General features: G+C 38.5%; 1 protein-coding gene across 2 annotated transcripts in view; it reads right to left on the bottom strand.

Moving 5' to 3' along the window:
• Positions 1-23,200, bottom strand: part of KLHDC10 (kelch domain containing 10) — a 65,014-nt gene that overhangs the window by 23,504 nt on the left and 18,310 nt on the right. The window contains exon 2 of one of the 2 annotated variants that reach the window (XM_004046211.5): positions 15,141-15,227. The exons of the other annotated variant lie outside the window; for it this stretch is intronic. Within the exon in view, the coding sequence (XP_004046259.1) occupies positions 15,141-15,227 (87 nt within the window). The remainder of the gene's footprint in view (positions 1-15,140; positions 15,228-23,200) is intronic. 2 annotated transcript variants of the gene reach the window in all.

The following is a 23,200-nucleotide window of genomic DNA, read 5'->3' as shown; positions in this document are numbered from 1 at the left end:
TCTACATATATTTGTATACAAATGTATGAGAATTTCTGGAGGTAGAATTTCTAGGTCAAAGGAATATGTATTTAAAATTTTTATAGAAAAAATAAAAAATACAAAACAAAAATTTTTTAATAGATACAATACTGTTATAGGGCCATACTGCTTTCCAAATAGAATGGACCCATTTCTACTCCCAGCAATGTTATGCCAGTGCCTACTTCTTCATGCTTTCTTTAGCCTTCTCAAATTTGTGCCAATCTGATGGGTATAAATTGGTGTCAGGTTAATCTGCATTTCCCTTATTTTACTAGTTCACATGTTTATTGGCCCATTTGTATTTCTTCTTTTTGGAACTGCCGGATCATCTCCTTTGCCTGCTTTCTAGATCTATTAGGTTGTCTTCTCACCATTGTGTAATTTTTTTTCTTTTTCCTTTGAGACAGGGTCTTACTCTGTCGCTCAGGCTGAGTGAGACCTACCTGTGGTAGCATAATCACAGCACACTGCAGCTTCAACCTCTCTTCCTCAAGTGATCCTCTCACCTCAGCATCTAAAGTAGTTGGGACTATAGGCATGAGCCACCACACCTAGCTACTTCTTTTATTTTTTTCTTGTAGAGATGAGGCATCATTATGTTGCCCAGGCTGGTCTTGAACTTCTAATCTAAGCTCAAATGATCCTCCTGCCCCAGCCATCCAAAGTGCTGGGATCACAGGCATAAGCCACCTTGCCCGGCCCCAAATTCTTTATTTTATATGTATTTCTTCCAGCCTGCTCCTTGTCTTTTGTTTACGGCATCTATTAACATACAGAGGTGTTGAGTCTCTCAATCTTGTCTTTTACAGCTCCCTTGTTCTATATTTCATTCACCTCTGCATCATTATAAAATGATTAAGATATTCTCATTTATTTTGAATAATTTCATGTTTTGATTTTTTATATTCAGAATTTGAATACATCAGAATTTATATTTTTGTGTGTTGTATAAGGTAGGGCTCTAATTTTTCCTCCCAAAATAAACAGGCTACTGTCCCCAAACCACTTAAAGAAAGCCACACCTTCTATAATTATTTGAAATGCCACCTTTACCATATACTAAATCAACATGTTCTAGAGTAGAATTAGGAAAATCCCAATATTCAGGTCTAATCCCCTTGGACACAAAATTTATTGCTCTTTAAGAATATATGAATGTAAATATATATAAACAATATGTAAATATATAAAAGAACATCACAGAAGCTTAAATAGAAAAGCTTGTAAATAAAGTAGTACATAACATTTACTGCTTAGTAAGTCTATTACTTACAAGATGTAGCCACCTACAGATGTGCTAATGAACATTTGTGGTGAGGCCATTTTAAAAAAAAAGCTTATTGTTAAAAGTATTCATTAGTTATAAATATCGAACAGCCTAAATGATTAATCAATTTAACTGGTTACTTCTTTCCAAATATAAAGGCCACAATTACCTCTACCACAAAAGACAGGTCTTCTGTTGGACCTAGAAGCCTCAAGGAAAGCCAAGGAAGTGTGATCCAGTTAGCTCTCCCATATCCCCCAAATGGCAGGTACAACTTTTTACTACTCCCAGAGCCCAAGTTGCTCAGACCAAAGCAATCTATTCACACCAGCCCACAATATTACTTGTTGGTTATATAAGCATCTCCTACCACATGGCCTCCCAAAGTGCTGGGATTACAGGTGTTAGTCACCATGCCTGGCCCTCATTACCACATTGTTTTAATTATTATAGCTTTGAACTATCTTTCAATATTTAGAACAAATTCCCTTTTGTATTACTTTTTCCCAAAAACTTCTAGCTATTTTTCTCCATTTACTTTTGCAATGAATTTTAGAATGAGTTTGTTAAGTCTATAAAAAGTCCCATGGACAGACAGCATCTTATCCAGGTGATCAAAATTAACATCACCAGTAATGGGACAAATCAATCAACATCATGTGCAGTGAGATGATCACAATATTATTTCAGAGGTAGTCCTGCCAAAAATATATAAGCTGAATGTAACTATGAGAAAATGGGGAGAAACCCAAACAAAGGGACGTTTTACAATATACCTAGCCTGCAACTGTTCAAAAATATCAATGTCAAAAAGACAAACGCTGAGAAACTGTTCAACACTGAAGGAGGCTAAAGATACATGACAACAGAATGTAACACACAATCTCAGATTTTCTACTGCTATTAAAGAACATTATTGGCCCAGCACGGTGGGTCATGCCTGTAATCCCAGCACTATGGGAGGCTGAGGCGGGCAGATTGCCTGAGGTCAGGAGTTTGAGACCAGCCTGACTAACATGGTGAAACCCTATCTCTACTAAAAATACAAAAATTAGCCAGGCGTGGTGGTGGGCACCTGTGATCCCAGCTACTCGGGAGGCTGAGGCATGAGAATCGCTTGAAACTGAGAGGTGGAAGTTGCAATGAGCTGAGATTGCACCACTGCACTCCAGCCTGGGCAACAGAGTGAGACTCCGTCTCAAAACAAACAAACAAACAAACAAACAAACAAACAAACAAAAAGAACATTATTAGGATAGTGGCAAAATAAGAATGGCAAAATCTGAAACAAGGTCTGTAACTTATATACTAGTATTAATTGTACCCATTATTTATAGGGTTAATAATCAGTGTTGATGCCTAATTTTGATACAGGTTCTGCAGTTATGGAAGAGAATGTCTGTTTTTCAGGAGCAAACACTTTGGTACACAGACATAAAGAGATATGGCAAAATAGTGAAACCCTATCTGTACCGACCCTGCCAAAAAAAATTAGCCAGGCATGGTGACGCATTCCTGTAGTCCCAGCTACGTGGGTGGCTGAGGTGGGCTGGAGGATCGCTTGAGTGCAGTAAGCTATGATTGCACCCCTGCACTTCAGCCTGGGTGATAGAACAAAACTTCATCTCTAAAAAAAATTAAATTCTAAAAAATTAAAAAAAAAAAAAAAGAGACCTGCTGGGCTCAGTGGCTCACATCTGTAATCCCAGCACTGTGGGAGGCCAAGGCGGGTGGATCACTTGAGATTAGGAGTTCGAGATCAGCCTGGTCAACACGGTGAAACCCTGACCCTACTAAAAAAATACAGGGTGTGGTGGCGCACACCTGCAGTCCCAGCTACTCAGGAGGCTGAGGCGGAAGAATCACTTAGACCCCGGAGGCGAAGGCTGCAGTGAGCTGAGATGGCGCTGTTGCACTCCAGCCTGGGCGACAGGGTGAGAGCCTGTCTCAAAAAAAGAGAGAGAGAGCAAGACATCATGTCTGCAATTTTCAAATGGTTGAAACAGAAAAATATGTATGTGCGTATTGTGTATAAAGGGGGGAAGGGAGAGAGGAGAGGGAGCAGGATAAAGTAAAAGACAAAATAACATTTGGGGAATCTGGGTAAAGGATACAGGAGACATTTTTTTCCTTTTTTCTTTTTCTTTGTTTTTTTTTTGAGATGGGGTCTCGCTCTGTCGCCCAGGCTGGAGTGCAATGACTCAATCTTGGCTCACTGCAACCTCCACCTCCCGAGCTCAAGCGATCCTTCCACCTCAGCATCCTGATGAGTACTGGGACCCACAGGCGCGCACCACCACGCCCAGCTATATATATATTTTTTTGTATAGTTGGTAGAGACGGCGTTTCGTCTCGTTGCCCAGGCTGGTCTTGAGGCGGCTAACTCCTGAGTTTAAGCGATCCACCCGCCTCGGCCTCCCACAGTGCTAGGATTACAGGCGTGAGCCACCGTGACCGGCCAGGATACAGGAGAATTTCTACCATTTTTGCAATTTTTGCAATTAAACCGGAAGTTCTATGGCAATTAAAATTCTATTTTTAAAAAGTCCCTTGAGGATTTTATCTGGGATAACCCATTAAGGAACATAATCCCTAGCCATTTATTCTTGTCTTTTTTGATGTCCATGAGTATAGTTTCTTCTCTTTTTTTTCGAGACGAGTCTCGCTCTGTCGCCCAGGCTGGTGTACAGTGGCGCGATTTTGGCTCACTGCAACTTCCGCCTCTGGGTTCAGGCGATTCTCCCACCTCAGCGTCTGGAGTAGCTGGGACTCCAGGCGCACACGACCTCAACCAGCTAGTTTTTTTTATGTTGTTTTTTTTTTTTCCCGAGGAAGGGTTTTTGTTTTGTTTGGAGACGGAGTCTTGCTCTGTCCCCCAGGCTGGGGTGCAGTGGCGTGGTCTCACCTCACTGCAACCTCCGCCTCCCGGGTTCCAGCCATTCTCCACCCTCAGCCTCCAGAGTAGCTGGGACTATGGTACGGGCCACTGCGTCCGGCTTTTTTTTTTTTTTTTTCTTTTTTGAGACGGAGTCCTACTCTGTCGCCCAGGCTAGAGTGCAGTGACGCTATCTTGGCTCACTGCAACCTCTGCCTCCTGGGTTCGAGCAATTCTCCTGCCTCAGCCTCCCGAGTAGCTGGGATTACAGGCGTGCCCCACGATGCCCGGCTAATTTTTGTATTTTTAGTAAAGACTGGGTTTCGTCATGTTGGCCAGGCTGGTCTTGAACTCTTGACCCCAGGTGAACCGCCCACCTCGGCCTCCCAAAGCGCTGGGATTACAGGCGTGAACCATGGCACCTGGTCGCCCAGCTAGTTTTGTATTTCATCAAGTTTCATTGTTTTATTTTTTTTTATTTCTAAGTACTTTATAAATTTCCATACAATTGTAACTAGATACCTCTTTTATTTTGTAATTGGTTGCTGTTAATATATAGGAAGGTGGTTTATTTTTGCAAGTTTAAATTTTGTCCAGCCAATTTTCTGAACTCTAGTATTAGTTATCATGAATTATCTTGAATTTTATAGGTAGACAATCAGATCATCTGTTATTAATGCCAACTTTAACTCTTCTTTTCCAATATGTGTACTTCTTTTTTCTTTTTCCTGGTCTTCTACTGTATTGGCTGAAAACTCCAGAACAAGGTTGAATAGTGGAGATGACAGTGGACATCTTTGTCTTGTTTTTTTTTACTTTAATGAGGACACTGGTAAGGTTTTGCCATTACGTATTATGTTTGCTATTGGTTTCTTATCAATAAATGATACATCATATATGATATTTACTACTGGTTTCTTATAGTATTCTGTCATAAAATAAATCTTCTTTTATCCCTGGATGCGTAAGAATGTTTTCCCTTACCAGGAATGGATGTGGGGTTTATTTGTTTCTTTATTTTTGAGACAGGGTCTTGCTCTATTGCCCAGGCTGGAACGTAGCAGTGTAATCACTGCTCACTGCAGCCTTGACCTCCCAGGTTCAAGCAATCCTCTCATCTCAGCCTCCCAAGTAGCTGGGACCACAGGTGTGTGCCACCACGCCCGGCTAATTTTTGAATTTTTTTTTAGAGACAGAGTGTTGCCCAGGCTGGTCTCCAACTCTTGGACTCAAGAGATCCTCCCACCTCAGCCTCCCAAAGTGCTGGGATTACAGGCATAAGCCACTGTGCGCCCAACACAAAGTTTGTATTCAAATGTAACACACAGAAAAGCACATATGTCATAAGGGTACTGGATGCATTGTAACAAAATGAACACATTAAATATCAAATTTTATTAAATGTTTTATTTAATACAGCAAAGTCACAATTTTTCTTTAAGCCTATTAAAGTAGTAAACTAAATACATTCCACAGATATGGTCCATTTGATCTTGATTTCTTATTTAGATTTGTCCCTGAAATCTTATGTATTTTTTATTTACCGCTCTTTCTCACTTTATTTTCCCACTTTTCTGATTTTATTGAAATAAGCTTTCTTTTTTCCCCTACAAAGATCTGTATCTTATTACCCCAACACTTGCTGAAAAACAAACTTTTATTTTTTAACACTCTTCAGAAAGAACCACATCTGGAAAGACTCGCCTGTTAATGGTGGTTGAGTGAAGATGTGAGGCAGGATCTTTGCTTTTTAAATTTAACTCCTTTTATTGTTAAATATGGCATGCATTAGAATTTACATAAATATAAATGTACAAATTATTATTTTATTTATTTATTTATTTATTTTGAGACGGAGTTTCGCTCTTGTTGCCCAGGCTGGAGTGCAACGGCGTGATCTTGGCTCACCGCCTCCGCCTCCCGGGTTCAAGCGATTCTCCTGTCTCAGTCTCCCGAGTAGCCAGGATTACAGGCATGCACCACCACGCCCAGCTAATTTTGTATTTTTAGTAGAGGTAGGATTTCACCATGTTGGTCAGGCTAGTCTCAAACTCCTGAACTCAGGTGATCCACCCACCTTGGCTTCCCAAAGTGCTGGGATTACAGGCGTGAGCCACCGCGCCCGGCCTTAAATGTACAAATTATTAAAAAGAGAACACGTAACCACCATCCAGCTCAAGAAACACAATACTGCATAAAGTGCTTAATAAATTATTAAAATAGGAACATATAACCATCACCCAGGTCAAGAAACAGAATACAGCCAGCACCCAGAAACCCTTTGACTGCGCATCTTGATCACACCCTCCAACCTCCCTTCACTTCTAGAGTATCCTACTTCCTGATTTTTAGGGCAATAATAAAAATCTGTTGTCTTTTTATAGCTTTATTATACCTAGGTATGCATCTCTAAACAATACTGTTTATTTTGGCCTAGTTTTAAAGTGTATTTGAATAAAATAATATATGTAGAATAATATAGTATATTTTCTTTCCGGGCTCTTTTATTCACAATTATGTTTTTGAGATTCATCCCTGTTCTAGGGGAAAAGAGGTGGTCTGTTCATTTCCCTTGCCAAATATTATTTATTTGTATGAATATATGTCACAATTTACTTATCCAGTCTAAGTTGTATGAAGAGGCATTTTGGGCTGTTTCAAATTTGTGGTTCTTAATGTTGCTACAAACATTTTTGCACATGTTGCAAGTGCACAGGGGCTCGCATTTCTGTTGGCTATAAATGTAAACATGGAATTTCTGAATCTTAATGTATGTAAATCTTCACCTTCATTTGGTAAAGCCAAAATGTTTTCAAAATGGTTGTACCACTTTACATATCCAAGGGCAGCATGTGAGAATTCCTGTTGTTCCATATCCTTGCCAATATTTGGTATTGCCATTGTCAGTCTTTTTAATTTAGCAATTCCTGTGAGTTTGTAGAGCTCTCGTGGTTTTACTATTCATTTCTCTCATTGCAATGAGGGTGAGCGCCTTTTTCATGTTTATTGGCCATTTGAATTTTTCTTTTGGGAAATGCCTGCTGATATGGTTTGGATCTGTGTCCCCGCCCAAATCTCATGTTCAATTGTAATCCCCAGTGTTGGAGATGGGGCATGGTGGGAGGTGACTGGATCATGGGGACGAAGTTCTCATGAATGCTTTAGCACCATACCTCCTTGGTACTGTATAGTGAGTGAGTTCTCACAAGATCTGGTTGTTTAAAAGTGCATAGCACCTCCCCTCAACTCCTCTTGGTCCTGCTCCTGCCATGTAAGACACCTGCTCCCACTTTGCCTCTTGCCATGAGTAAAAGCTTTCTGAGGCCTCTCCAGAAGCAGATGCTACCATGCTTCCTATACAGCCTGCAGAACCGTGAGTCAATTAAACCTCTTCTTTATAAAGTACCCAGTCTCAGGTATTTATTTATACCAGTGCAAGAACAGATTAAGAACACCTGCTTAAGCCTCTTACGTACATTCTCTCATTGAACTGTCTTTTTTGAAATTGATTTGTAGAAATGTTATATATGCTTGCAATAAGGATCCTGACTTTTCCCCCTATGTATTTCTGTATTATTTGAATTTTTCTTTTAGTAAGTAGATAATACTACACCTGTAAATTTTAAAACAAAAAATTCTAGGACCTTTAGTACAACTCTCAATTTAATTTTAGTTACAGAATGTTATACAGTTGACCCTTGAACAAAATGAATTTGAACTGCACAAGTCTATTTATATGCAGATTTTCCTCTGCCTCTGCCACTCCTGAGACAGCAAGCCCAACTCCTCCTTTTCCTCTTCCTCCTCAGCTTTCTCAATGTAAAGACAGTAAGGATGAAGACCTTTATGACGATCCACTTCCACTTAATGAATGGTAAGTGTATTTTATTTTTCTTATAATTTTTTTTTGAGATGGAGTCTTGCTCTGTTGCCCAGGCTGGAGTGCAGTAGCATGATCTTGGCTCACTGCAACCTCCGCCTCCTGGGTTTAAGCAATTCTCCTGCCTCAGCCTCCTGAGTAGCTGGGATTACAGACACCCACCACCATGCCCGGCTAATTTTTGTATTTTTAGTAGAGAGGGAGTTTCATCATGTTGGCCAGACTGGTCTCAAACTCCTGACCTCGTGATCCACCCGCCTCAGCCTCCCAAAGTGCTGGGATTACAGGTGTAAGCTACCACTCCTGGCCTGGATTTTTCATTTTACCAGAGTACATCTTCAAGTAATTTTATCAAAATGAGGTATGTCACAAACTTTCAGAAATCTTATTTTGACCCCCCACTTAAACATTAGTGAGGCTGGGTACTGAATTCTGTCTTGAGAATAATTTCCCCTCAGAACACTGAAGGCATTTATCTTGTAGCAAACCATGCTGCAGGTGAGAAATCCATGCCAGTCTGATTTTCAGTTTTGAGTCTATGTAACTTGTTTTCTACTTCTGAAATAGTAAGTACTTTACTAACGTATAGGGAGGTACTTTCTGTTGGTTTGTTTTTGCATTTTTTCCTGTTTGGTCCTTTATACATGAAAGGCATGCCCTTTATACGTGAAAACTCAGATTTTTTTTTTTTTTTTTTTTTTTGAGTCTTGCTCTGTAACCCAGGCTGGAGTGCAGTGACATGATCTCAGCTCACTGCAACCTCTGCCTCCCGGATTCAAGCAATTCCCCGCCTCAGCCTCCCGAGTAGTGGGGATTACAGGCACCTGCCACCACGCCTGGCTATTTTTGTATTTTTAGCAGAGACAGGGTTTCACCATATTGGCCAGGCTGGTCTTGAAATCCTGACCTCATGTTTCACCTGCCTCGGCCTCTCAAAGTGCTGGGATTACAGGTGTAAGCCACCGTGCCTGGCCAAAACTCAGATTTTTAAATTTTCTCCCTTCCATTGTCTGATCTTTCCTTCTGTAACTCCTGTGAAATGGGTACTTGATCACTCAGATCTATCCTCAAAGGATGAATTTTCCTCATGTACTTTCTATCTGTAGGTCTTCTTTATAGTCTGCAAATTTCCTCTATTTTATTTTTATGAAAAGTAACTGGTCTTAAGTGTATTGTTTAACCCTCCAACTGAGTTTTAATTTCAGCAATCAATTCTTCAATATAAAACTAATTCATTAATCATTACTTTTTATCCATGGAAGCGTTTTTTGTTTTGTTTTGTTTTTGAGACAGTGTCTCGCTCTGTTGTCCAGGCTGGAGTGCAATGGCACGATCTCATCTCACTGCAACCTTTGCCTCCCAGGTCCAAGTGATTCTCCTGCCTCAGCCTCACGAATAGCTAGGATTACAGGCGGCTGCCACCATGCCCAGCTAACTTTAGTATTTTTAGTAGAGATGGGGCTTCACCATGTTGGTTGGCCAGGCTGGTCTTGAACTCCTGGCCTCAAGTGATTCACCTATCTCAGCCTCCCAAAGTGCTGGTATTAGAAGTGTGAGCCACCATGCCCAGCCAGGAAGCTGTTTTTTTAAATTTATGGATCTAATTCACTCTTGGCTCTGTAAAGATACATTCTGTGATTAGAACTTCCTCAAGTTCCACTCCACTTGTTCATTATCTCTGTTTCTACCATAGGCAGCTGTTTTGTTTATTTTAGTCTCTTCTTAGTTTCCCTCAAATGTATGGTGAGCCTTTATCACCTACTCATATTAATAAATGAAGGACTACATTGGTTAGTTATTATAAGAAACATGTGTTTCCTCAACAGTTGTATTAATTTGCCTCCAAAACCCAAATGGAAGGTCTGTCTGAGTGTGGGTCTCTGCAGGTAAGTGGCACACTGACAGACAGGCTTCCCTTTACAAGTGGAGAAAAAGAAAGCAGTTTGACCTTATTATTGCCAAAATTGGCAGGCTGTATTTTGACAGTATTGTCCTTTAATGCACATGGATCCTTGATAGAGCTCCTCTTCTTGTTCTCCTCTCACTCCACTCTCCTCATTCATCTACTACAAAAGTCCATTCGCTAAGGCTCTGCTTTGTGCACTCTTCCTCTAGTCTTTTTTTTTTTTTTTAAGAGGGAGTCTCACTCTGTCGCCCAGGCTGGAGTGCAGTGGCATGATCTTGGCTCACTGCAAGCTCTGCCTCCTGGGTTCATGCCATTCTCCTGCCTCAGCCTCCCAAGTAGCTGGGACTGCAAGCGCCTGCTACCACGTCCAGCTAATTTTTTGTATTTTTAGTAGAGACGGGGTTTCACCGTGTTAGCTAGAATGGTCTCGATCTCCTGACCTCGTGATCCGCCCACCTCAGCCTCCCAAAGTGCTGGGATTACAGGTGTGAGCCGCCACGCCCGGCCTTCTTCCTCCAGTCTTAATCGATGCTCGCAATGCCTGCCCAATCCTCCCCAAGGCAAATCTTCTACTTTCCTTGAAATGTTCTCATGGCTTTATCCTGGAACTAATGCCATTGCTAGGGCGCTTTATGTGAAGGGAGAGAAGGAGTAGGGGAAGTAACTGTTTTGAAGGCAATTCTTTCATTACCTGCCCTGATATTCCACCTTCCCCCAAAACTGCTCCATCTTCCTATACTTGCCACCTCTATGCTTAGAGTTTAAGAAAAGAGCCCTACTAAGACACTCTCTGACTTCCACCATGCAACAGGAGCATCTATTCTGGGTTGCATTTTATTCTGTGCTGGTTCCTCCATCAATATAATTCCAATTGTTTTCTGGTACCCTAAAATTTCTAAAAACTTCTGGCATTCTAACAATAACAATAATGATAGCTAGCACTAATTCAACATTTGCTATATGTAAAGAAACTCTCCTAAGTGCTCTGTACATACTGTCTCTCTTGATCTTCACAGTAACTCTAGGAAGTAGATACTATTATCATCATTCTAATTTTACAGATGAAGCAACTGAGGCAAAAAAAGAATAAGCAACTTGCCCAAGGTCATACAGTTGCTAAATGGCAGAGCCTGGATACAGACACAAGTAATCTAGTTTCAAAGTCTCCCTTTTCTGTTTTTTTTGTTTTTTTGTTTTTAATTACAATGATTTATTCTTTGTCTTATGTCTGTTTTGTCATTTCCAATGACATCTGAGAAGTAGGGAAAAGTAAATGGGTATGTTAAGTCTGCCATTTTATAATAAAAACCATTGTTTTCATTACACCATTACTGTTTTCACTACACCACAATTTTAATTGGTAGAAATATGTTTTAGAGAAGATGTAGGACCTAGTGAAGAGGAATCTAGTGACAGAAAATGGGCCCTATGAAACTGTCTACAATCTGAATCGAGAGGTGATATAAAGAATTCCAAAATATGAGGCTTCAAAGTGGCTATTTCAAAAGTATAGATAAGTTAAAAACAAACAAGCAAAACCACACAACCTATTGAAGCATTAAACAATAGCATTTCCATGTTCTCAACAATTCATTAGTTCACTGTCACGAATACCAGAGAGAAGTTGAGAACATAATAAAATGTTACTCCCATCCTATTTTCTGACAGTGGCCTTTACAATACTTTAATTCAAGGTCAAATACATATGATATACCTGCTACATGCACTATGCTACAAACTGGAGTAAAGATATGAAAGGCACTGTCCTATTGTCCCTGCCCTTACAGAGCTTACAGTCTAATGGGAGGCACAGACAAGTAAAAAACTACAATTCAGTGCAATAAGTGCTATGATATAGGTAGGTACACGGCCATCAGAACAAAGAGGGGAGAGGCCTGCCAAGGAAGTTTCCCTGGAAATACTCTTGGACTGAGTGTTAAAGGATATGCTATTAATGCTATTATTGGTTGTTCTGGAGAGACTAAACTGAATTTATTATCCTTTGCCTAAAATCTACATCTAATTTCACTTCCACTTCCTTATGTCAAATCGATTCTCTACTTTTTTTTTTTTTAATGAGACAGGGCCTCGCTCTTTCACCCAGGCTGGAATGCAGTGGCATGATTATAGCTCACTGTAGCCTCGAACTCTTAGTTGCAAGCAATCCTCCTGCCTCAGCCTCCCAAGTAGCTGGGACTACAGGCATTCCCCCACCACACCTGGCTAATTGTACATGCGTGCATGTGTGTGTATGTAGACAGACAGGGTTTCACTCTGCTAGGATTGCAGGTGTAGGCCACCATGCCCGGCCCCTATTCTCCATTCCTATTACAACTACCCTCATTTCAGTCTCCATCATTTTGCACACTGATAACTATAAAAATCTCATAATTAGCCTTTAATTAAATTTCTTCACTAGCTAAAAAACCAGATCTGATCCTGAAAACTCCACTTGGGTGGTGCCCACTTGATCTGGGCCCTCTCCAGCCTCTTTTGTCCACCTCTTTCCCACTGTGCTGAACTTTCTCTACATCTCTAAAAACACCATGTCCTGTTTTGCCTAAATGCCTTTACTCAAGCTGCCTGATCCCCATGGTTTGAGAGGATCCAACCCTCCTTTGCTGACACCTACTCAGCCTTTAAGCACATCCCTTCTGATGTCATCTTCATGGCCACTCCTCTGTCACCCTCCTTCAGCCAAGTTGAGTCAGATACCTCTCCTGTGTGCTCCCATAGCATGCTACCTCATCAGAACACTTACCACAAATAATTATACTCAAATTATTCTGTAATTGTCTGTTTACCTGATTCTCTATTACTTAGATCATCAGGCTAGCACAGTACATAGGAAGCAATCAAGAAATACCGAAAGAATGAAAGAATGAACGAACGAACAAACGAAGAGACTTAAGCCTGTGAAAGTTGATGAGACAACTAAAGGAGATAATGGAGAGGACAGAACACTGGAACAATATCCACCTTGAGGGGGCAGGAAGAAAGAAGCTAGTGAAGGAAACAGAATGAACAATCAAAGAGGTAGGAAGAAAACATCTAGAACTATACAGTAAAGCAACCCAAAAAAAGAGAAAAATTTAAGAAGGGCAAGTAGTCAACAGCCTCAAACACTACATAGAGGTTAAAGAAGGTGAGAACTAAAAGAAGGCCACTAGTGATCCTGATGTTGCTGATGCTGAGTTAACTCCCACCTCAATTCCAGCACTGCCAGGGGCCACCTTTCTCAACCACTGATTGAGGCTATTGAGGGCTTACAAATAACCAATGGTATAAAACTTACCTGTGCAATCTTTTTTCTCCACAATCAAAAAATTGAAAAACAAACACCATACAAAAGAAAATAAAATCCCCATCATACAGATACAACCTGTTATGTCACTATTTGTTTTTTATGTTTATGTGTTTTATATCATTGTTATTATGTTGAATTATATATCCTAAACAATTCCTTAATTATGCTTATATTTAGTATGTATAATTATTTATATTAATATAACTAAAATGAAGTTTAATTTATGCTTTATTCAGCACAAGTTAGATTTCTCATTGGAAATTGGTAAATTGGCATTCTAATTTATAAATAGAAAAAAGAAAAAATGCTATAGAATTAGACATGCCTGCTTGGCCATGTGTGTACAATGGATAATACTAAAATCATCTAATTTTTTTCTTTTTTTTGGAGAAAAGTCTCACTCTATCGCCCAGGCTGGAATGCAGTGGCGCAATCATGGCTCACTGCAACCTCTGCCTCCTGGGTTCAAGTGATCCTCCCACCTCAGCCTCCCATGTAGCTGCGACTATAAGTGTGTACCACCATGCCCAGCTAATTTTTGTATTTTTTACAGAGACAGGGTTTCACCGTGTTGTCCTGGCTGGTCTTGAACTCCTGGGCTCAAGCAATCTGCCCACCTTGGCCTCCCAAAGAGCTGGGATTACAGGTATGAGCCACCCAGCCTGGTCCTTAATTCTTACTAATAAAATTTACTCATGCTAAAAGGTGGTACACCATCTTGAGGATCTTATCTTGACCCATTTTATGGTTGATTTGATGCATGCTCTGGAGCTCAGGTGACAAAAATAGGTTAGGAACTAGATATAGAAACATCTATAGCAGTTGCAGGATTTTTTCCTAGGTTAAAAAAAAAAAAAAAACTCCAGTTAAAATTAGATACACTGGGTTGTAAATAATTTAATACAGTCTAAATTACAACATTAAGTATGCTTGTGTGATAATTTGTTGTATCTAGAAAAATAGTGTGAACCAGAGTTTTCAACCCTCTTTTGAGATTTTCTTTTTTCAGTATGGAGTATGTATTAGTAGAAAAAATAAAAAGTAGAAGGAATGCAACATTTCTAAAAGTAAAAACTGCTAGGTCAAAGGGTATGAATATTTCTAAGGTTTTTAATACATATTACCAAACTGGTTTCAGAAAAAAAAAAAGCTGTATAAAATTTACACTTCCTTCAATATATGAGCTTTATCTTCCCATACCCTTGCCAACATTGGGTATTCTTATTTTTGGTCTTTGCTCACCTAATAGGTAAAAACATCTTACTGTTTTAATTGTTGTGCTTATAATAATAGTAAAAATAAATACTTGTTCATAATTATTGGCACTTCTTTTTAACAAACTGATAATTCTATATCCTTTTACCTATTTTTCTAGTGGGCATTTGTTTTTAACCTATTGGTTTATAAGAACTCTTTATATATTCATATTATCCCTTTGTTAACAAATAATTCTCTTTTTTATCTTTTAATATATGACATTTGACATAAGAGGTTTTTTATTTTATACCATTACATAATCTTTTATTTCTTCCTTAGAATCATATTTAGAAAATTCTTTCCCACATCCATATTTTATAGATTATTCACTCAAAATTATTTCTAATATGGCTACTGTGGAATACCATTTGTATCAGTGAGATGATTTATCTCTACCATTTAATAATACACTAAGTGATTCTGACTCCCTGAAACTTACAATTACAATCCCAATAGTGGCCAACAAGAAACAGGTTTAAAATTAAGTTCTAGATTTTTCTTATTCCAACTGTTTCATTAGCTGTTTAGATGATTTTTAAAAACCAGAGTTTTGAGCTTAGAAAATTCATTCAAAGTTCCCTTTAACCCATACGAAGCACAGATCTCTTGCTAGTTATCACCCACCTCTCAAAAACCTGTTAGGGATCCTTATGATGGGACAGGACTGAATGAAGCGCCTCCTAACTGGGTCCCATCGTATTTTCTTCTTACCTGTTACCACAATTATCAGCAATAAGTCAGACACATACAACACATTGCAAATAATACATAGTTACTGTAGTTATAAAGACAGAAAAACAGGAAACAAAACAATACTTGAATACAGAAAGAAAGTGACGTAAAGTAGCATTTAACCCTGTTTTGGAAGTCAAAATTAAATTAACATATAAGCAGTGATGAAGGTTTTCAACTCTTACCCCCAAAAGAATACAATTTTGTGCACTGTTTTTGGGAATTCTGGTTCAATAGTATGTGCACTCAATAATCACCAATGCCATCTTGTGGCAAAAATTCACCAGGAGCTTTATGAACAGATTAGAAACGATGACATTTTTAAGTCAGTTAATTTCAAAATGGAGCTCTGAAACTAATCGGACATAACAGAGGCTCCTGTTCTCTTCAAGGTTATATTAATTATATGGTTAAGAAGATAAAGCAATGGGCACCATTCTTTAAATATGAAATAAGCTGACTCTACTATAATTAAATTTTAAAACAGCAACCAAATTAAACAAACATTTAATATCTTGGCACTTCCATGGGGGAAGGGAGGGAAGGGGCTCATCTGCCTTCCCAGGAAGCAAATTACCTCCATGTTAACCCCAATTAAAATATGTTTTCTTATAAAATAGAATAAAAACCTAATTAAATTAATGGAACTATTATGGGGTAATTATCTCTTTTCCCAAAGTTTTGATCGCTCCCAAAGATAGCTCTTATTGACAATAAAAACAATTAACACTTGCATAATGTTTAGAGTTTACAAAGAGCTTTCACATATATTACCTCATATAATTCTCACAACAATCCTGTATTGATTCAACAATCATTTTATTAAGCATCTGCTATGCCTGGAGCCCTATGCTAGGACCTGAGATTGCAAAACAAGGACATGATTCCTGCTCTTCAGAGCCCATGGTCTCATAAGGAAGGCAGATGCGTAGACAAATAATTACATTACAGTGAAGGAACTGCTGTAACAGGAGCTACCAAAATACTTTGAAGAAGATAGTATCATCATAATTTTTCAAGCAAGGAAGCTAAAGGAAAATTAAATGACTTAATGCCAGAGCCAGGATTCAAGCGAGGCCTTCTGACTCTAAAAACTTGCCTCTTCCCACTACACCATATTTTATCCTGTCTTAAATTCCCTAGAAAAAGAACAGTTTTTATTTTTGGCAACTGGAAATATATATTCAGATGTCCATCAGCAGGGTCTAGTTTGCTTACTACAGAACTTGTACATAGAGATATACAGATTCTGTACAATGAAATGGCATCACCTGCACATTTGCACTTAATTTTGTAGATAATACAGACTCATGGAAAAGGAGAATTATTTATTTTGCAAAATGATTTATCTTTTAATAGTCTAAGTCTTTTAAATCAATGATTCTCAAATGCTGGTCTACAGACCACTGCTAGGCTAAGGTGAAGATTCACCAGTCCAACACAAAATGAGAAAAATATGGACAAGGCAATAAGTTTTTCAAAAAGCTAAAATGTTCCATTTAAAAGGCCTGCTCTTTTTTCAGAGATTAGAACCTTTTTGTTGTTAAATATTCTTTACTTTATGAAATGATGCTGATAAGAAAATTGTAGTTGGTTTTCTTTTTAATATTCTTTCGTGGAAAAACTGAAAATTTGCAAGCCCATATCTACTATAAATATACATATATGGATAAATATAAGTATATATATATTTTTAATGTACAGGTTTATGACATTCAACAATCTAGAGAACCATTGTTTTAAATCAATACAGTATGTGTTGAGATGACTCCAGAGTCCAAAACTGTAAACCACACTGTCAAAGGATACATTAAATATATAAGAAACCTCCCTTGCCCTTAAGTTTACATTCTAATTAGGGAGACAAGACAGACACACAAAACAATTAGCAATACAAGACAGAATATAACAAGTGATTAGCTTAAAATTTGACATTTTTATGTATCAAAAGCGTTAAAATGTACATACCCTTTGACCCAGCTATTCCACTTCTAGGAATCTATTCCTAAAGAAACAATCATAGATGCATGGAAAGATGTATGGACAAAGATATTAACTATGGTATTATTTATAATGGTAAAAAATTAGAAACACTTTCAATGTCCAATGATAGGGGATGGTTAAGTATGCTAAATAAACATACTTAAATATGCTCATATTCTACATACCACTGAAGAGTATATATAAAACTATTTATTAACATGACAAAACATTCACAATATATTGCAAATGAAAAATACAATGTACAAAATAGTATTAAAGTATGATACCATTTTAGTAAAGAAATAAGTATTTTTATATATTCAGAAAAAATACAGGAAAGATTACATCAAATTAATGTATTTGACTGTAGTTATCTTTGGATGGTTCTAATGAGTTATTTTTGTTTTTTCCCCTTTATGATGGTCTTTATTTTCCAAGCTCTCTGAGTAGGCATTACTTTTAGACTGGAAGAAAAACAATACTGTATTATTTTAATTTTTTAAAAAAGTGATTAGAAAAAAATACTGGAAAGAAACATATCAAAGTCTTAACACTGGTTATGATTGGGCTTGAGATTATTACCCCTTTTATGTTATCCATAAATTCTACGATATATGATTTTATAATGGAAAAATATTAAAAACTACTTTGGAGTAACACTGAGGGAATAACATTAAAAATTACCAAACCGGGCCTGGCGTGGTGGCTCACGCCTGTAATCCCAGCGCTTTACGAGGCCAAGGCGGGCAGATCACTTGAGGCCAGGAGTTTGAGACCAGCCTGGCCAACATGCCAAAACCCCATCTCTACTAAAAATATATAAAAATTAGTCAGGCGTGGTGGCAGGTGCCTGTAAACCCAGCTACTCAGGAGGCTGAGACAGGAGAATCGCTGGAACCCAAGAGGCGGAGGTTGCAGTGAGCCGAGATCGTGCCACCGAATTCCACCCTGGGCGACAGAGTGAGACTCTGTCTCAAAAACAAAAAACAAACAAAAATAATTAACACACCAAAACTGTAATAAAAAACCCTTTTTATGTCTTCTCAGGGCTTCTATCAAACATCTTTGGCATGTCTCTCTCTCAGCAACCAGCATAAGTCTGTATGCATAGACTCCTGTTGACTCTGCGGAGGTTATTCAATCAAGGCAGGCATTGACTTCAAAACCCATTTTATTCTTTCACCCAAAGAGCAGAAAAAAGAGAAACCAGCAACATAACAGTGTGACGCCAACACAAATGTACTTCTTAAATTTTTAAATAAATGTATGCCTCTCCAGTTTCATATAAATATATTACTGGTCTGAACTTTTATTCATTGAAGTTTTAATTTTTATATATTCAAAGTGCCAACGTTCCTACGTGATAGCTTCGACTCTTCAAAACAAAAATATAGGCCGGGTGTGGTGGCTCATGCCTGTACTCCCAGCACTTTGGGAGGCTGAGATGGGCAGATCACCTGAGGCCAGGAGTTCGAGACCAGCCTGGCCAACATGGTGAAACCCCGTCTCTACTAAAATACAAAAAAAATTAGCTGGGCATGGTGTCATGCGCCTGTAGTCCTGGCTACTTGGGAGGCTGAGGCAGGAGAACTGCTTGAGGGCAGGAGAACTGCTTGAGCCCAGGAGGCGGAGGTTGCAGTAAGCCAAGATCACGCCACTGCACTCCAGCCTGGGCGACAGAGTAAGACTCTGTCTCCACAATAATAATAATAATAATAATAATAATAATAATTTCTTCAATAATTTCATCAATATTTTATTTTTTGCTAGTTTTTAGTTTTTTCTCTTTTTTACTATGTTTACTTCACTATAAATATAACATAGTCATTGGCTGAATTAAGATGGTAGGCTGAGCACAGTGTGAGCAAGCTCACCTTCCCCTAAAATCTCCCAAATAACAAAAAAAAGTCATTAAAAAAAAAAAAAGACATAATTAAAAGAAAACAAGAAATGCCCTTAGTGGACTAATACTATGAGGAATCACTGGAAGATGAAAAGCAGACAGAATTGGACTAAAGAAGATACCACAGTCCTACACACCAAGAGCAGAGGACCAGGGCAAGTGGAGGGACCAACTCTCGGGGTCAACTAAGCCCCAAGGTAAAAGACAGCAGGAAGAAGTGAAACCATTTTAAACATTTACAGCCTAAGTGATTGGAGTGTAGCACAGAAGTTACATAGCAGGTTAACCCCTCCCAGCCATCTACCTCTTTGAGTCAAGCATTATAGAATAGAGGTATTTGCTCCCAGATGGGAACAGTGGCAAAAACAACAAAGGTGTCACTCTCCAGCTAGAACAAGCAGTGTGAACACTAGGATCAGAGAGAGAAGGTAGAACCCCGTGGGGATACTAACACCCAGGCAGAAGAGGGGACAGTCACACTGAAGGAGCCTGGCAAGTAGTACACTTCATCTCATTGCTTATTCCATCCCTATCCACAATCTGTGGAGACCTGCTGCAATAAACAGATTTAACACTCACAGCAAGGCTAACTAGGACTCACAGATAAAGATGATTGAGCATAAAACTAAGGCCCAAGCATGAAGAAGTATTATAGAAAAGTATATTAAAAAGTTAAGACACAAAAGAGAATCGAACAATATTAAAATTTCAACTACCTTTTTGTTTGTTTTGCCAAAATGAACAAGCTAATCCTATACTTCAGATGGAAAAAAGCAAGAAACCCAGAATATCAAAACAATCTTGAAAAAGAAGTGAAAGAAGACTCATACTTCCTCATTTCAAAACTTTCTGCAAAGATACAGTATTCAAAAACTGTGGTACTGGCATATGGATGGACATACAGATTAAATGAATGAAATTGAGAGTCCAAAAGTAAACCCTAACACCCATAGTCAATTGATTTTTTTGACAAGGGTGACAAGACTATTCAGTGGGGAATAAATAGTCTTTTCAACAAATTGTCCTGGGACACTTGGATATAGTTTTACATTTAGAATTCTATACCTACTCCAACTCTTGCTTAAGAAGGAGAGTGAAATAAAGAAATTTTTTTATATGCAAGGACCTAAAAAGTTTGCTTCCTTCAGACTTCTGATGAAATAATTACTCAAAGATATATAACTGGATTGTTTTTTTAAAAAATTAATGCAAGAATAACAAACAAGGCCCAAGAAAAGAGTAAGCAGAGAAACCAGTAAAACCTTTAAGTCTAAATATGCACTGACTGGGGAAAAAAACATTACTAACATTCAAAACTATAATCTCAGATGCTATCAACAGGAATATTTATAAGGGTAGGAAGGGAGGCTGAGAGAAGGAAAACCAGAAGAACATTAAAGTATCTGTCTTATTCAGATGAAGGATATAGAAAATGACTAATATAAATGTTGATGAAAAAATATAAATTGAAGTATTGTGTAAAAGATTTAAGAATACTAGCTGGCTTCACTGGTGAATTCCTCCAAACATTTAAGAGCCAATTGCCAAGTCAAATTGATATAAGTAACCAAAGGTCTCATTCTAAAGAACCTGAAGACACATGTAAGAAGTCAGTTCTGATTTTCTAAAAATGAGAGAGACTAGTTAACAGTAGTTGCCAAAGTGTTTTATCAAAACTGATCATGGTGGCAAGGATGCAGAGGAACTGGATGAGTTGTACTTTGCTGGGAGGAATGTAAAATGATACACACATACTCTGAGAGACAGTATGGCAGTTTCCTACAAAACTAAACATATGCTTACCATACAACTCAACAATTACATTCTTGGCCATTTACCCCAGAGAAATGAAAACTTATATCCACACAAAAACCTGTACACAAACGTTCCTAACAGCTTTATTCACAATAGCCAAAACATGGAAGCAATCCCAATGTCCTTCAGCGAAATGAATGGTTAAACCTGTGGTACAACCATGAACTATTGATTCATGCAACCAACAGGAAAAAAACAATAGTGTCAAAAGGTTACATACTGTATGATTTTACTCACATAACATTCTTGAAATGACAAAATTTTAAAGAACAGATTAGTGGTCACCAGGGGTTTGCCAGGGAAGGTGGCTGTGGCTGTATCAGGGCACCACCAGGGAACCTTGTGATGGAACTGTTCTGTATCTTGACTGTGGTGGCCACACGAATCTAACATGAAATAAAATTGTACAGAATATGATACACACACACACGAGTACGTGTAAAGCTGATGAAATCTGAGTAAGGTCACTGGATTGTATCAATGTCAATTTCCTAGTTGTGTTATTGTACAATAGTAACAGGATGTTATCATTCCAAGAAATTGCCTGGGGAAGGGTATACGGATCTCTCAGTATTATTTCCTTCCCTTCTCTCTTTTTTTTTTTTTCTTTAAGACAGAGTCTTGCTCTGTCACCCAGGCTAGAGTGCAGTGGCATGATCTTGGCTCAATGCAACCTCCACCTCCTGGGCTCAAGCGATCCTCCTACCTCAGCCTCTCAAGTAGCTGGGACTACAGGTATGTGCCACCACACCTGGCTAATTTTTGTATTTTTTGTAGAGATAGGGTCTCACCATGTTGCCCAGGCTGGTCTCAAACTCCTGGGCTCCAGTGATTTGCCCGCCTCGGTCTCCCAAGTGGTGGGATCACAGGTGTGAGCCACTGCACCCAGCCAATATTATTTCTTAAAACTGTAAATCAATCTACAATTCTCAAAGTAAAAGGTATAAAAATTAAATAAAACCCAAAAGGAAGAAAAAAAAGATGGTGCCAATATGGAATAGCTTACATTCAAAAATGATATATCTAAAACAATTATGAATATTTAACAATTAGAACTATTAGGCCAAGGCGGGCAGATCACCTGAGGTCAGGAGTTCGAGACCAGCCTCAACATGGAGAAACTCCGTCTCTACTAAAAAAAATACAAAATTAGCCAGGTGTGGTGGTGCATGCCTGTAATCCCAGCTACTCAGGAGGCTGAGGCAGGAGAATTGCTTGAACCTAGGAGGCAGAGGTTGCAGTGAGCCAAGATTGCGCCATTGCACTCCAGCCTGGGCAACAAGAGCAAAACTCCATCTCAAAAAAAAAAAAAAAAAATTAGAACGATTGAATCAGAGAAAATGATCCAAGAATTCTGACTTAGGTGGCTACAACATGTGGTACAGTCCTACTCCTATATACAATTCAGGATCTATAAAGAATTTCAAAAGAGAAGCAAATTAATACTGTATTTGGAATCGCTGCACAGCTGTACAGATTGCTTACTGCACAAGAGCTCCAGGCAAAGTGTCTAAGGGAGGCTAAATCCAGCCTTCACTCTATTCTCCAATGTACCCATGGGACTATGTCTACCTGGAAGAGGAATCTTTTTAAAATTTCACAATGGCATACATTGAGCTAACAGTGACCTACTTGTTAAGTAAATGACTTTCTTTTAAATTTAGGATAATCGACATTTATTATCTACTCTATGCCAAACACCTTTATATACTGAGTATCTACTCTATGCTTAGCACTTATAAACACTCTTTTTTTTGGCGGGGCGTGGGAGAAGTAGACACAGGGTCTAGCTATGTTGCCCAAGCTGGTCTTGAACTCCTGGACTCAAGAAATCCTCCTGCTTCTGTCTCCCAATAGGGAGACAACAGGCATGTGCCATCACACCTGGGTCATTTTTGTTTATATTGTAGAGATGGGGCCGGGGTTTCACCATGTTACCCAGGCTAGTCTCAAACTCCTTAGATTACAGACATAAGCCACCATGCCCAGCAGTCTTTTTCAATTTTAACATTTTATGATTCTAAGAAGTTTCGGACAAGGGGAAAAATTTAAAAGATAAAAGTTCATTTTAAAATATATGTTTTTTTACTGTACATGGGTTTTTTTCTGTAAGATTTACCAAACATCCTGCCTGCATTTGTACTTTATATGTATCGATGTGAATGTGCCTATCCTGAAATATTAACTATAGCCAGAGATTGTTTTTCTTAATTGAGTATCATCTCCTTCCTTTTTATCTCCAGTAAAACTT

Source organism: Gorilla gorilla, chromosome 6 (assembly GCF_029281585.2).
Source record: "Gorilla gorilla gorilla isolate KB3781 chromosome 6, NHGRI_mGorGor1-v2.1_pri, whole genome shotgun sequence".
Classification (NCBI taxonomy): domain Eukaryota; kingdom Metazoa; phylum Chordata; class Mammalia; order Primates; family Hominidae; genus Gorilla; species Gorilla gorilla.
Note: the sequence above shows the minus strand (reverse complement) of the source record. Positions and strands in the feature narration are given on the sequence as shown.